The sequence below is a fragment of the Procambarus clarkii genome, chromosome 2, assembly GCF_040958095.1.
Source record: "Procambarus clarkii isolate CNS0578487 chromosome 2, FALCON_Pclarkii_2.0, whole genome shotgun sequence".
NCBI lineage: Eukaryota > Metazoa > Arthropoda > Malacostraca > Decapoda > Cambaridae > Procambarus > Procambarus clarkii.
Window position 1 is genome coordinate 41,244,559 of NC_091151.1, and position 15,352 is coordinate 41,259,910.

At 42.7% G+C, this 15,352-nt stretch overlaps 1 protein-coding gene across 10 annotated transcripts in view; it reads left to right on the forward strand.

Moving 5' to 3' along the window:
* LOC123762260 (carbohydrate sulfotransferase 11) overlaps positions 1-15,352 on the forward strand; it is a 57,061-nt gene that overhangs the window by 16,248 nt on the left and 25,461 nt on the right. For 2 of the 10 annotated variants that reach the window (XM_069324811.1, XM_069324817.1), the window contains exon 1: positions 5,420-5,481. The exons of the other annotated variants lie outside the window; for them this stretch is intronic. In XM_069324811.1, the coding sequence (XP_069180912.1) occupies positions 5,435-5,481 (47 nt within the window). In that variant the 5' untranslated portion in view covers positions 5,420-5,434. Of the gene's footprint in view, positions 1-5,419; positions 5,482-15,352 lie in introns of those variants that run through there. 10 annotated transcript variants of the gene reach the window in all.

Consider the following 15,352-nt stretch of genomic DNA (forward strand, 5'->3'; position numbering starts at 1 on the left):
TAACTGTCAGCTGGATTTGTACTACTGTCAGCGGGATTTACCTGAGTTTACCTGAGAGCCACTAGCACTAGTGGCCTCGACGAGGACAGGAAGCCGGCGGTTTGTCGAAGGTCCCCGCCCCCCCCATTTGCCTTTATGATCTTATCCAGCTGTACTTTAAAGGTTAACAGAGTTTTGGCATTTACGGCTTCGGCGGGTAGGCGGTTCCATGGGTTAATAACACTGTGGGTGAAAGAGCATCTCCAGTTCTCAGTCCAACACTGTGGCTTGTTGAGCTTGACACCGTTGCTCCTTGTTTGTGTTACAGCTGACCTTCTGAAGACATTTTTCGGATCAACATCCTCCAAATTGTTCAGTATTTTAAAAGTTTCAATGAGATCCGCCTTATCATGCCTGGTTTGTAGTGTTGTTAGTCCTGTGGCCCTCAACCGTTCCTGACACGTGAGTTGACGTAGCTCTAGAATGATTTTTATTGCCCGGTGTTGCACTTTCTCAAGTGCAGCTATGAGACTCCAAGGTAAGGTTCAGTTGTGTTGCATTAAGGCTATGTTGAGGTTACGTTGTGGATATGTTGTGTTACATTGTGGCTATGTTGAGGTTCAGTTGTGTTGCCTTAAGGCTATGTTCTGAAGAGGAGGTCTCCAGGCTTGGATACAGTAATCCAAATGGAAGCTCACCAGAGATTTATACAATTGAATCACTACCTTCTTTTCCGTGAAGTCAAAGGCACGCTTGATTATTGCAAGTGTTTGATTAGCTTTCCTGACTGTTGTTGCTACCTGTTGTGCAACTTGCATTGATTGGTAGATTTTGACTCCAAGATCCTATTCTTTATCATTCTGCTGTACTGTAATGTTATTAATCTGGTAGTTGTGGCGCGGGTTGTTATGCCCCACATACAGGGTCTTTGTCAGGCCTTGTATGACAAAGTATTGTCATACAAATGCTAACAAGCATTTGTCAGTCATATGACCATTTGTGGAGTTCGTGCAGATCTTTGTTTAAATATCATTATCATTTCCCACTTGGCATAAATCTTTGTATCATTTGCAAATGTGATGATGTGGTTTGTCATATCATCATCTATGTCATTGATACATGTGACAAAAAGGGTTGGCCCCAAAATGGAGCCATGTGGTACCCCACTTGCCACATTTCTCCTATCTGATTCATTCCTATTTAGCACCACTCTTTGTTTTCTTTGTTTTTCCGGCTGGATTTGGGACACTGTCAGCTGGACCTTCTTCAACTGTCAGCTGGACCTTCTTCAACTGTCAGCTGGACCTTCTTTAACTGTCAGCTGGACCTTCTCCAACTGTCAGCTGGATCTTCTTTAACTGTCAGCTGGACCTTCTCCAACTGTCAGCTGGATCTTCTTTAACTGTCAGCTGGACCTTCTCCAACTGTCAGCTGGATCTTCTCCACCTGTCAGCTGGACCTTCTCCAACTGTCAGCTGGATCTTCTCCAACTGTCAGCTGGATCTTCTCCAAGTGTCAGCTGGATCTTCTCCAAGTGTCAGCTGGACCTTCTTCAACTGTCAGCTGGACCTTCTTCAACTGTCAGCTGGATCTTCTCCAACTGTCAGCTGGACTTGGTCGTCAGCAATAGGTCAAGTCACACACACAAGCACTCTCAGGGTTTAGATAAAGCAGCTTCAAGTACTCTTACTGGGAATCGCTTCTAATACTGATAAATATTATCTTGCTTGCAGTCGGAGGAGTCATGAGCTACACTCCGGCAAGACCACCTTATCTTGAGGCTGTTACCAAGGCCAACACATGTGCTATGTGTATTGAGAACACACCACATAGCCACAGTGTAACACAACATAGCCACAACTTAACCTCAACATAGCCACAATGTAACAAAACTGAACCTCAACATAGTCTTATTGCAACACAACTGAACCTCAACATAGCCACAATGTAACACAACATATCCACAACGTAACCTCAACATAGCCTTAAGGCAACACAACTGAACCTCAACATAGCCACAATGTAACACAACATATCCACAACGTAACCTCAACATAGCCTTAAGGCAACACAACTGAACCTCAACATAGCCACAATGTTAGACAACATAGCCACAACTTAACCTCAACATAGCCACAATGTAACAAAACTGAACCTCAACATAGCCACAATGTAACACAACGTAACCACAACCTAGCCACAACGTAGCCACAACGTTGACGCTAGGTTTTTACCGACCCCGCTGTAGCAAGTATAAGGCGTTAGGTTGGTACAACATTATAAGGTGTGTGTGTAGAGGGGAGGGGAGTCTCGAACCTGGAAAAGTCTTACTGCTTTCCAAATGGTAATCTGGAGACGTTTGATAATTCTCACTGGGTGAGAATGTGTTGGTTTTCCGTAGGTGTGTTGTCGTGTATGTACTCACCTATTTGTGCTTGCGGGGGTTGAGCTTTGTCTCTTTGGTCCCGCCTCTCAACTGTCAATCAACTGGTATACAGATTCCTGAGCCTACTGGGCTCTATCATATCTATATTTGTAACTGTGTATGGAGTCAGCCTCCACCACATCACATCCTAGTGCATTCCATTTACTAACTATTCTGACACTGAAAAATTCTTGCTAATGTCTCTGTGGCTCATTTAGGTACTTAAGTTTCCACCTGTGTCCCCTTGTTCGTGTTCCACCCGTGCTGAAAAGTTTGTCTTTGTCCACCTTGTCAATTCCCCTGAGAATTTTGTAGGTGGTTATCATGTCTCCCCTTACTCTTCTGTTCTTCCAGTGTCGTAACGTGCATTTCCCGCAGCCTTTCCTCGTAACTCATGCCTTTTAGTTCTGGGACTAGTCTAGTGGCATACCTTTGGACTTTTTCCAGCTTGTGTACGTGTGTGTGTGTGTGTGTGTGTGTGTGTGTGTGTGTGTGTGTGTGTGTGTGTGTGTGTGTGTGTGTGTGTGTGCTTACTTACTCCTGGTAACCACTACTTGATATGTTTACATAGTAGTGCTTACTGTCAGTTGGGTTTAACTCCTGGGCCCCCATCGCAAAGCTATCTGTAGTGTGATGTAACTGTCCTCATTATATCATGGTTTTACCACAACTGTTTTCAGACTGTAGAAGGAGTTTGTTTGCCCAGCACTCATGTGAACGCGCGCACTCTGCATTATCACCCAGGGAGGAAGAAAGGAACTTTTTTATATATGATAACTAATTACAACAGGTTGAACGATAAAGAGATATCAGTTTGCCAAACTGTCTTTAGCTCAGGCTCACCCAGACCTTATGACAGGCTGTAACTAACAAATTACCCTATAAATATGTTTATTAACGTTATCTGTATTAAAAATACTTTTTTTTTTATCTCGTTCATAAGTTATTATAAATATCACTTTGTGTATAGTTAGGGATAGCTTTAGGTTATGGTAGAGGTTTAGGCTGTGTTGGCAATTATTTGTTTTTGGTAGTACGTGGGTGAAGCATTTACAGAAGCCCGACTCAGGCAGAATAATTTCACTCACAACATGAATATGGCTGTCGGTGCCTCACAGGCTCTGCGCACGCACACACGCACGCGCGCACACACACACACACACACACACACACACACACACACACACACACACACACACACACACACACACACACACACACACACACAGGAAGCTGAGTACCCAAATGAGCCACAGAGACGTTAGAAAGAACTTTTTCAGTGTCAGAGTAGTTAGTAAATGGAATGCACTAGGAAGTGATGTGGTGGAGGCTGACTCCATACACAGTTTCAAATGTAGATATGATAGAGCCCAGTAGGCTCAGGAACCTGTACACCACTTGATTGACGGTTGAGAGTGGTAAGCTTAGGCGTAGATATTTCATCGAATCACTTCACTTTGTGGGGCCACGTGAGCAACACAAATGCGAACAAGCTTGAATGGTCCCCAGGCATATATGCAACTGAAAACCCCACACCCCAGAAGGATTCTGGGGTGTGAAGCATTGACTCTTGGATCTCGAATTGTGTGTGTGTGTGTGTATGTGTACTCACCAAGTTGTACTCACCTAGTTGTGCTTGCGGGGGTTGAGCTCTGGCTCTTTGGTCCCGCCTCTCAACCGTCAATCAACTGGTGTACAGGTTCCTGAGCCTATTGGGCTCTATCATATCTACACTTGAAACTGTGTATGGAGTCAGCCTCCACCACATCACTTCCTAATGCATTCCATTTGTCAACCACTCTGACACTAAAAAAGTTCTTTCTAATATCTCTGTGGCTCATTTGGGCACTCAGTTTTCACCTGTGTCCCTTGTGTTAAATAGCCTGTCTTTATCAACCCTGTCGATTTCCTTGAGAATCTTGAATGTGGTGATCATGTCCCCCCTAACTCTTCTGTCTTCCAACGAAGTGAGGTTCAATTCCCGTAGTCTCTCCTCGTAGCTCATACCTCTCAGCTCGGGTACTAGTCTGGTGGCAAACCTTTGAACCTTTTCCAGTTTAGTCTTATCCTTGACTAGATATGGACTCCATGCGCGCGTGTATGTGTGTGTGTGTGTGTGTGTGTGTGTGTGTGTGTGTGTGTGTGTGTGTGTGTGTGTGTGTGTGTGTGTGTGTGTGTGTGTGTGAGGAAGTATCGAGACAGTGGACTGTGTGAGAGACCTACTTGTTTAAAACGTTGCCTGGAGACCAATCGAACGCAATGACTAAACATACATCGGCACGTGCGCGAGCGCACGCACACACACACACACACACACACACACACACACACACACACACACACACACACACACACACACACACACACACACACACACACACACACACACACACACACACACACACACACACACACACACACACATCCTCTCGATTAAATTAATTAAATTAGCGTAATCACGAAACAAAATGATACATGTATATATATATATTCTATTCCAGCGCCTCTCTCATGATAACTATCCTCAGTCATTCATTACCCGAGTGTGAAATCCTTCCTCCATAAATCACCACATTAATTTCACTCAGACCGTCAGACATTAACAACCTATCACCTTAATCACTACTAAAACTCTTAGGAAATGTAGATGTTTATCTCTCAGAATGTTTGGTAATATGTTCATTGTTTGTGATGTGTGTGTATGTATGTATTAACACGATGTTCTGAACGGGGTGAGAATAGCTTGAGCTACCTCATCCCTTTGTGTGTATTTTACCTCAATAAACTTATTTCAATTACTCACTACCCTATACGCTCTCCTCTCTCTCTTCTCTCTCTTCTCACTCTACTCACTCTTCTCTACTCATGTCTCTTTGGTGCAGTCACACGCTGGGGGTCAAATTACATAACATGAGAGTACACCAAACTGATTAATTAAGACCTATTGGTCAATATCAGCCATCTTCCCGAACGCACTTCTATGTATATATGTGTGTGTAACCTACACTTGAAACACTCTAATCAGGAAGGATGTTGCTTATATTGCGAGAGGGGATCTCCAGACGGAGTCCTGCAAGGTAAGGAGGCATGTTTGCCCTTATGCTTGTGTGTGTGTGTGTGTGTGTGTGTGTGTGTGTGTGTGTGTGTGTGTGTGTGTGTGTGTGTGTGTGTGTGTGTGTGTGTGTATTCACCTAGTTGTTGTTTGCTTTGCTCTTTCGGCCCGCCTCTCAACTGTCAATCAACTGTTTACTATTTTTTTTTCCACACCACACACACACACCCCGGGAAGCAGCTCGTGACAGCTGACTAACTCCCAGGTACCTATTTACTGCTAGGTAACAGGGGCATTCAGGGTGGAAAGAAACTTTGCCCATTTGTTTCTGCCTGGTGCGGGAATCGAACCCGCGCCACAGAATTACGAGTCCTGCGCGCTGTCCACCAGGCTACCAGGCCCCCTATGTGTGTGTGTGTGTGTGTGTGTCCTTTTCTGTAGATGTAATAGTCTACATTTTTTGCTTTTTGTCGGGTCGAGTCTCAGCTCTCGGGCCCGTCTTGATCATTTTTTTTGTGATTCAGTGCCGCATGTGAGTGTGTTGGGGTGGGCGTGTTGTATGTATATTTATATTCACTTCTGTTTGTATTCACCTGTTTGTGTCTGCATGATCGTGAGTGTTAACCACTCGACCCCGTTGCTGCTTCTGACTCCCGTGTTGTTTGCTTGTTTGTTTGTCCGTCCCCAGCTCATGGTAACATGTACGGGTAATGTGTGGAGTGCCTTGGGGCCAGTCGGGGGTCGGTCACAGTGCCACACTTTAAGAAATATCGCTACATATAGCGGCCCCCCCGGGCGATTTTTATGATTCTAAAATCCAGAAATTTGCTTTCTGTAGATTTATTATAAGTTTTCCAGCTGTCCAGAATATTTATTTTTTATTTTTTTAATATGTTCAATGGGAGATTGATGATTAATAAATATGAAGCCACCCAAGAGGTTGCACGGGCATGAATAGCCCGTAATCGGTGAGAGAGGGAGGAAAGTGGAAATATTGCAGAGAGGGAAGGAGAAAGGTGGACAGGGGGGTAAGATGGGGGGATAGGAGAGATGGGGACAGAGGAAATAAATGTGAGAAGCATGAAGGATAGGGAGAAGATGGAGAGAGGGAGGGAGAGAGAGCAAGAGAGAGAGACGAGAGATCGTGAGGGGGGGGGGGGGGACCAGGCCACGGTAGGGGGGACCTTATGTAGTCAACTACACATACTGTATTTCTCTCACACATCCCCAGGATGCCGCCCACAACACCTCATACACCTGTGTACCTACGAGTTAGGTACACCCAGGTGTGTGTGTGTGTGTGTGTGTGTGTGTGTGTGTGTGTGTGTGTGTGTGTGTGTGTGTGTACTCACCTAGTGTGCTTGCGGGGGTTGAGTTTCAGTTTTTTGTTCCCGCCTCTTGAAGTGTCAGTCAACTGGTGTACAGGTTACTGAGCCTATTGGGCTCTGTCATATATTTGAAACTGTGTATGGAATCAGCCTCCACCACATTACGTCCTAATGCAGTCCATTTGTTAACTACTCTGACACTGAAAAGTTCTTTCTAACTTCCTGTGTGTGTGTGTGTGTGTGTGTGTGTGTGTGTGTGTGTGTGTGTGTGTGTGTGTGTGTGTGTGTGTGTGTGTGTGTAAGACTTCGAGCACCACTGTCACCACCTCCACACTACTACTACTACTACTAATCGTAGTAGTAATACTACTGATACTACTAACAGGGTGTTTAAAAAAAATGATATCATTTGCGATGTAAATATGTGAGAAACTACATAGTCTAGACAGATGAAACTAAACAGACTTAATGTTGAGCAAAATTAGATTTATTCAGCAAAACTTTAATGATGCATTCAAAGGCACGTGGTTTTCATGAACGATTTCACAGGTTTCCAATTTGCGCTCCATTTGTGGCCCGACCTGTTGTGGCCCCACCTGTGGCCCCACCTGTGATCCCACCTGTGGCCCCACCTGTGGCCCCACCTGTGACCCCACCTGTGACCCCACCTGTGGTCCCACCTGTGGTCCCACCTGTGACCCCACCTGTGACCCCACCTGTGACCCCACCTGTGGCCACACCTGTGGCCCCACCTGTGGCCCCACCTGTGGCCCACCTGTGGCCTCACCTGTGGCCCCACCTGTGGCCCCACCTGTGGCTCCACCTGTGGCCCCACCTGTGGCCCACCTGTGGCCTCACCTGTGGCCCACCTGTGGCCCACCTGTGGCCTCACCTGTGGCTCGGCCCTCGCCTCGTCTAGTTCCCGCCACTCTCCCCGCGGTGTACCGTGATCAAGTATCCAGTGTGGCAGTGGCGGTGTGCTGTAGGTGCTCGAGGCTTGTAGGAGGAGCGGGGATATTCTTCGCCCTGAAGAATGGGGGGCTCACCATAGCCAGTGCTACATGGACATTCCGCTCTGAGTAGCTAAACCTAAAACAACAACATTCGCCCCGAATGCGAACATTGTGCTTATTGACTCTGTCATCCGTAAGAAATATCGCCTCATCACTGAAAACAAGACTTTAAACTGTTCTTCAAGTTTCTCATTTATATTGACACATAATTTGTTGCGCTTTCCTTGTAAGACGCCAAGCTGTCGTGGGAGGCATTTGGGTGTTGAGACTTGCTCTTCCTATGGACTTGCTGGCGGCTTGGCTCAAATGTTTCCCCTAACCCGCTCGACCATCTCCTCCGAGACTGGTGGTCGTTCCTCATCCTGTCGTGTAGATAGCTTTCCTCTTGCAACTTTTTGGGGCGTGACCAAATCTGCGGTATTGTTTGTGCATTTGTATCGAACTCTGGCACGCTGCACAGTCTCGTTCGACTGTGTTCCAGCATCCTCTTAACACACAAAACACCTTTTCTTTTGAAGTGAATGGCATCTCTATACCAGAAAAGACAAAAAAATACATTAAAATATAATTTTAAGGCCAAATGGGTCACATCTGACCCGTGCCACATCTATACCTGGCGCCACCAACCGCTGAACACACAGGACAGCCCCGCTCCTGTGCCAGGTAAGTCCACTACGGGCTCACCATAGCCCGTGCTACTTGCAACTTGTTCCGAGTAGCTGAATGTATATCTACATAACACCAACAGCTGAACACAGAAAACAAATGTCCCCGTCACAACACAATGGATCAGCTGACGCCATAACACAACACAACGCCCTACGGTGCGGCAAGTCTCCCTCTAACACACACACCTTTGTTGTAGCCGCCGCTCCTGTCTACACCACACCGGCCTACGGTGCGGCAACTCTCCCTCTAACACACACACCTTTGTTGTAGCCGCCGCTCCTGTCTACACCACACCGGCCTACGGTGCGGCAAGTCTCCCTCTAACACACACACCTTTGTTGTAGCCGCCGCTCCTGTCTACAACACAACGCGGCAAGCACTTTTGAAACACTTATCATCCTCACCATAAACGTCTCTCCCAACATGTGTGCTGGTGCAGTCATCGCGAGGACAAACCCTTCATGCAAACTGCCCTTACTACCCTGGAAACACAACCCGAAACTGTCTCTATTTTTCGCTTGTAACAACTTGTAATAAAGTTGTTACATCTTGGCTTAAAGTGTTTATGACGTATTAGAACGTTGTTACAACTTGCTATATTGGTTGTTATAGCTGGTTAGGTGTTAAAACTTGTTCGAACGTTGTACCAACGTCGTAGTTTCGGTGTGTGTTTGGCGGGTATCAAGAAGACGGTGTTTCTACGCATGCTAATGATATTAGAGATCATTTCAACGACAATTGGTCAACTTCTTTGATTACGAAATTACATAAATTTGTTTAAAACAGCATTACAACTACAAATACAGCCATCACTGCCTCCTGAACTACCACCTGAACACCTCCACAGGAACCCACACCACATGTGGAGGGTTATCTTGAGATCTTGAGAGGTTATCTTGAGATGATTTCGGGGCTTTTAGTGTCCCCGCGGCCCGGTCCTCGACCAGGCCTCCACCCCCAGGAAGCAGCCCGTGACAGCTGACTAACACCCAGGTACCTATTTTACTGCTAGGTAACAGGGGCATAGGGTGAAAGAAACTCTGCCCATTGTTTCTCGCCGGCGCCTGGGATCGAACCCAGGACCACAGGATCACAAGTCCAGTGTGCTGTCCGCTCGGCCGACCGGCTCCCCACAAGACAGGGTACAAGACTCTGAAATATAAAGACTTTAACGAGGATATTAACATGTTATATTCGGCAGCATAGGGTTGGCTGGCTATCGTAACAGCGACGTTTAAACAAACTGAACCAATTACTTCTCAAGACTATTTACTCAACCTACGTCAGACTGTTATTAAAATATGCAACACCCGTATCGAATCCATACCTGGTGAAATACAGCAACTCGATAAAGTGTCTGTATTTGCAACTAGTGTATTTGTCTAGTTAATTATTTAACTATTCAGTCCAATTAAGAGGACTGAGCTACGCGGATAGTGTTAAGGAAAGTCAATCTCACAACTCAAGAGAAGAAAAAATGTAGAGGGGATATGATCATTACATACAAAATACTTATGGGGAGGTGATAAGGTGAACCATGACAACTTATCTAAATTTTGATTATGAAGGAAATATGATGCACGAGGAGCTGGATCTCAGTCCTAATAGGTGAGCTCCACTAATACCCCCCCCCCCCCCACCACCACCACAACCCCCCCACCACAACCCCCCACCACAACCCCCCACCACAACCCCCCACCACAAACCCCCACCACAACCCCCCACCACAACCCCCCACCACAACCCCCCACCACAACCTCCCACCACAACCCCCCACCACAACCTCCCACCACAACCTCCCACCACAACCCCCCACCACAACCCCCCACCACAACCCCCCACCACAACCCCCCACCACAACCTCCCACCACAACCCCCCACCACAACCCCCCACCACAACCCCCCCACCACAACCCCCCCACCACAACCCCCCCACCACAACCCCCCACCACAACCCCCCACCACAGTAGTAGGGAAGGCGCCTCACAGGTACCTTTTTTTCTGGGAGAAAAAAGGTACCTGTGCGCCCCAAGGGTTTCAGGTAAATTTAGAATATCCCCTGTGCGCCCCAAGGGTTTCAGGTAAATTTAGAATATCCCCTGTGCGCCCCAAGGGTTTCAGGTCCAAAGGGAAAAAAAGTGCCTGTGCGCCCCAAGGGTTTCAGGTCCAAAGGGAAAAAAGGTACCTGTGCGCCCCAAGGGTTTCAGGTCCAAAGGGAAAAAAGGTACCTGTGCGCCCCAAGGGTTTCAGGTAAATTTAGAATATCCCCTGTGCGCCCCAAGGGTTTCAGGTAAATTTAGAAAATCGTGTATAGCGCTTGGGGGTTTTCAGGTAAATTTTGTCAGTCGCAGATTTTAGAAGTAAGGATTTCTTATGAGAAAAATAATTTCCGAGACTTAGAAGTTTGTTAAAGCCTTATGGGAGAAATTCAAATAACGTGTGTAGCACTTTAGGGCTTCCAGGAGAACTCTACGGACATATTTTACATGTTTTCAACTTACAAAATCGTCTATGTAAGCCTTAGTTATTCATATAAATTTAGAAATTCACCTGTGTAAGTCATGGTTTTCAGGGTTTCGTACATCACACCCCCCTCCCTCCTCCCTTACCTCGCAATCTCTGGCGTCACCTTTATTTACTTTACGCCCGGCCAGCCAGACCTCTTATCTTATCTTATCTTCTTCATAATATCTCGACCATCCCTCCTCTCTCTCTCTCTCCTCCTCCTCCTATTTCCTTACAACTATTTTCAGAGTTTCAAATAATCATAGAAGTTTATTTATATATTTATGACCGAATTTGTAAAAGGATCATTTTCAGAGAATATTGTCTTAGATGTTTTGTTAAGGAAACAGACAACTTATCCATAACACTTAGTTTTATATCCATTTACGTCTATTTCATCTGTAAAGACCAAATTGAACAGAGCCCAGTTTTAAGCTCATATTTCATCAGAGTCCAGTTTATACCTAAAAATGAACAGAGTCCACTTTGAGAGCAAAATTCGTCAGAGTCTACTTTGTGAGCAAAATTAGTCAGAGACAGTATTTAGCTCATATTTCATCAGAGTCCAATTATCAACAGAAATTCGTCAGAGACTACTTTGTGAGCAAAATTAGTCAGAGACAGTATTCAGCTCATATTTCATCAGTGTCCTGTAATCTGTGAAAATTTGACAGAGTCCATTTTATACCCAATTTTCGTCAGAGACCATTTTATACCTAAAAATGAACAGAGTCTACTTTAATAGCAAAATTCATCAGAGTCCAGTTTTCTAGCAAATTTCATCAGTGTCCTGTAATCTGTGAAAATTTGACAGAGTCCAGTTCTTGATCGAAATTCATCAGAGTCCAGTTTTCTAGCAAATTTCATCAGTGTCCTGTAATCTGTGAAAATTTGACAGAGTCCAGTTCTTGATCGAAATTCATCAGAGTCCAGTTTTCTAGCAAAATTCGCCAGAGTCTACTTTGTGCCAAAATATTCAGAGTCCAGTTCATGATCGAAATTAATCAGAGTCCAATTAAAGGCCCAAATTTGACAGAGACCACATTTTCGCTACTAACAGTCCAATCCCCCCGAAATTTTAAACAGTCATATTTCAGACGTAGTAAATAAGATCAAGTCAGTTACAGAGCTCCAGCTCTTGTCCCCCTGTATTTGCATATTTTCTCTATATTCAGCTGTGTTCTTCACATTTTTTCCATGTTTTCTGTGTTCATTCCATGTTCTATAAATGTTCACAGCAAGCTCAGTTCAAATTTTTTCTGCCATTTTCCCCGTATGTTCACTATGTTCTTTGTCATATTTTCATGTGCATCATATGTTCTCTGTATAACTTTTTATACTCAATATTCATGTTCTCAATGTTCTTAGCATGTTCTTCTCACGTTCAGTGTTCATTCTTTGTATTCCCCATGTTCCTTATCATGTCTTCATAATCTCTATAAGTTCATATTCCCTGCTTGTTCACTCTATTCAACAACTTTTCTTACATGTTTTCTGTGTTCACCGTATGTTCACTGTGTTCATTCCCTTACTTAACCTCAATTTTTTTATGTTCTTTGTTTCTTCCATTCACTAACTAGTTCTTTGTCAAATATTAGCATCAGCAATACAGTTTCCTCAACAATTTTAGTCACCAAGTTTTTATTTGCAAAAACTATGTCAAAGTAATTCTCGTAGTCAACTTAATAGTTCTACCAGCCATGTTCTTAAACAAATCTACACTTTATTCAGTTCCAAATTTACAAAGACAAACCTTTCTTGTAACTTCTTAACTAAAAATCTTTCGCCAATCAACTGAAACATAGTCACTTTCCTCATTTCTCAACTAACTTATTATCCAATCAACCAAAAAATTGTCAAAGGAATCTTTCCAACACTGTTCATAACTAAACTTATTCCCTAGTCATCAGAAAATAACCGTGTTCTTCATGTTTCATTGTCATTTCATAACTAAAAAATCTTTCGCCAATCAACTAAAAAACATAGTCACTTTCGTCATTTCTCAACTAAACTTATTATCCAGTCAACTAAAAATAGTCAGAAATAGCCTCGTTCAACACTGTTCTTAACTAAAACAACCTTTCTCTTAGCTAAAAATTGTCAAAGGAAACTTTTTCAGCACTTTCTTAACAGGCGCTATGTTTCATCAAGAAAAATTGTCAAAGGAAACTTTCCAAAACTGTTCATAACTAGCTTTTATCCATCGTCAATCAACTAAAAATAATAACTTTCATCATTTCTTAACTAAACATATTCCCCATTCATCAGAAAATAACCGTGTTCATCATGTTTCATTGTCATTTCTTAACTAAAATTACCCGCCAATCATCAGAAAAAGTCATGTTCATCATGTTTTGTCTTTTGCTCAACTAAAAGTATTCATCGGTCAACTAAAAATAGTTACTTCATCATGTTTCCTTGTCATTTCTTAACTGAAATATCACTTCTCTCATCTGAAAATAGTCAGGATTAACCTCATTCAACACCGTTCTTAACTAAAACAGCCTTTCGCTTAGCTAAAAATTGTCAAAGGATTCTTTTCAGCACTGTTCATAACTAACTTTATCCATCGTCAAGTAAGAAAATATAGTCAAAGATATCTATCATCGTCGTTCTTAACTGACATTTATACTTTGTGGAGCACTAAAATAGTCAAATGTAACTTTTTCAACACTTTCGTAACTAAAATTATATGTCGCTAAGTAAGAAAAATAGTCAAAGGTGCTCTCCGTTACACCAAAGTTACTCTTCGAGAAATCAAAGACACTCTTCAATACATCAAGGACTTACTCAAAGACACCAAAGTTACACTCTAAGACATCCTTCGAGACGTCAAAGACTTCCTTAAGACTTCAATGGGACTCTTCCATTCATCAAAGACATTCTCTAAGCCCTCAAAGTTATTCTCAGCACAATCAAAAGTTATTCCAAGACAACAAAAGTTATTCTCAGAACAATCAAAGTTATTCCAAGACAACAAAAGTCATTCTCAGAGCTATCAAAATTATTCTCGGAGTCATCAAAAGGTATTCTCTAACTCACTTTTGGTCATTAAAGTTAATTTCTATGTTATAAAAGTTTGTCTCAGAGACATCTAAAGTTAATCTTAGAGTTATCAAATGTAATCTCTAACTCTCTTTTGTTCATCAAAGTTGATCTCAGAGTTAACAAAGGTAATCTCTAACTCACTCTCGTTCATCAAAGTTGTTTCAAAGACATCAAAGTTATTCAAAGAGCTAACAAAAGTTATTCTCAGAGTCACCTTCGTTCTTCAGAGAAACTTTCCAAAACATCTTTATTCATCAAAGTTATTCTCAGAGGCATAAAAGTCATTCTCAGAGCTATCAAACTTGTTCTCAAAGTCATCAAACTTATTCACAGAGTCATCAAAGTTAATCTAAGACATCATTTTTCATCAAAGATATTCTCTCTAAACCATCAATGTTCTTCTCTAAGACATAAAAGTTATTCTCAGAGTCACCTTCGTTCGTCAGAGAAACTTTCAAAACATCTTTGTTCATCAAACTTGTTTTCAAAGTCATCAAAAGTTAATCTAAGACATCTTCTTTCATCAAAGTTATTTTCAGAGACATCTAAAGTTATTCTCAGAGCTATCAAACTTGTTCTCAGAGTCATCAAATGTTATTCTCGAAGTCATCAAAGTTATTTTCAGAGACATCTAAAGTTAATTTCTATGTTATAAAGTTATTCTCAGAGACATCTAAAGTTAATCTTGGTCATCAAAGTTGTTCTCTAAACATCAATGTTGTTCTCCAAGACATCAAAGATGTTCTCAAAATCATAAAAGTTATTCCCAGAGCTATCAAAGTTAATCTCAGAGTTATCCAAAGATATTCTCATGTCCACAAAAGTTATTCCAAGAGACGTCAAAGTTGTTTCAAAGACATCAAAGTTAATCTCAGAGTTAACCAAAGACATTCTCAGAGACATCTAAAGTTATTCTCTAAGACATCAAAGTTGTTCTAAGAGTTATCAAAAGTTATTCTCAGTCATGATATGTTATTCTCTAACTCACTTCCATTCATCAAAGACATTCTCTAAGTCCTGAAAGTTATTCTCTAAGACAACAAAGTCTTTCTCAGAGCTACCAAAGTTGTTCTCTAAGACATAAAAGTTATTCTCAGAGTCATCAAAGTGATCTCTAATTCACCTTCGTTCTCCCAAAGTTGTTCTCTAAGACACCTTCGTTCATCAAAGAAACTCTCCTTCTTCCATCATGTTATTCTTTAAGACATCTTCAGTCATAAAATTTCTCTCCAAAATGTAACTAGTTCAGCTTTTCATACCAAACCTGCATTTCTGTTAAAACATATTTTCTTAGTTGCTTTACCCTAAAACTGTTCTCTGAACTACACTGTTC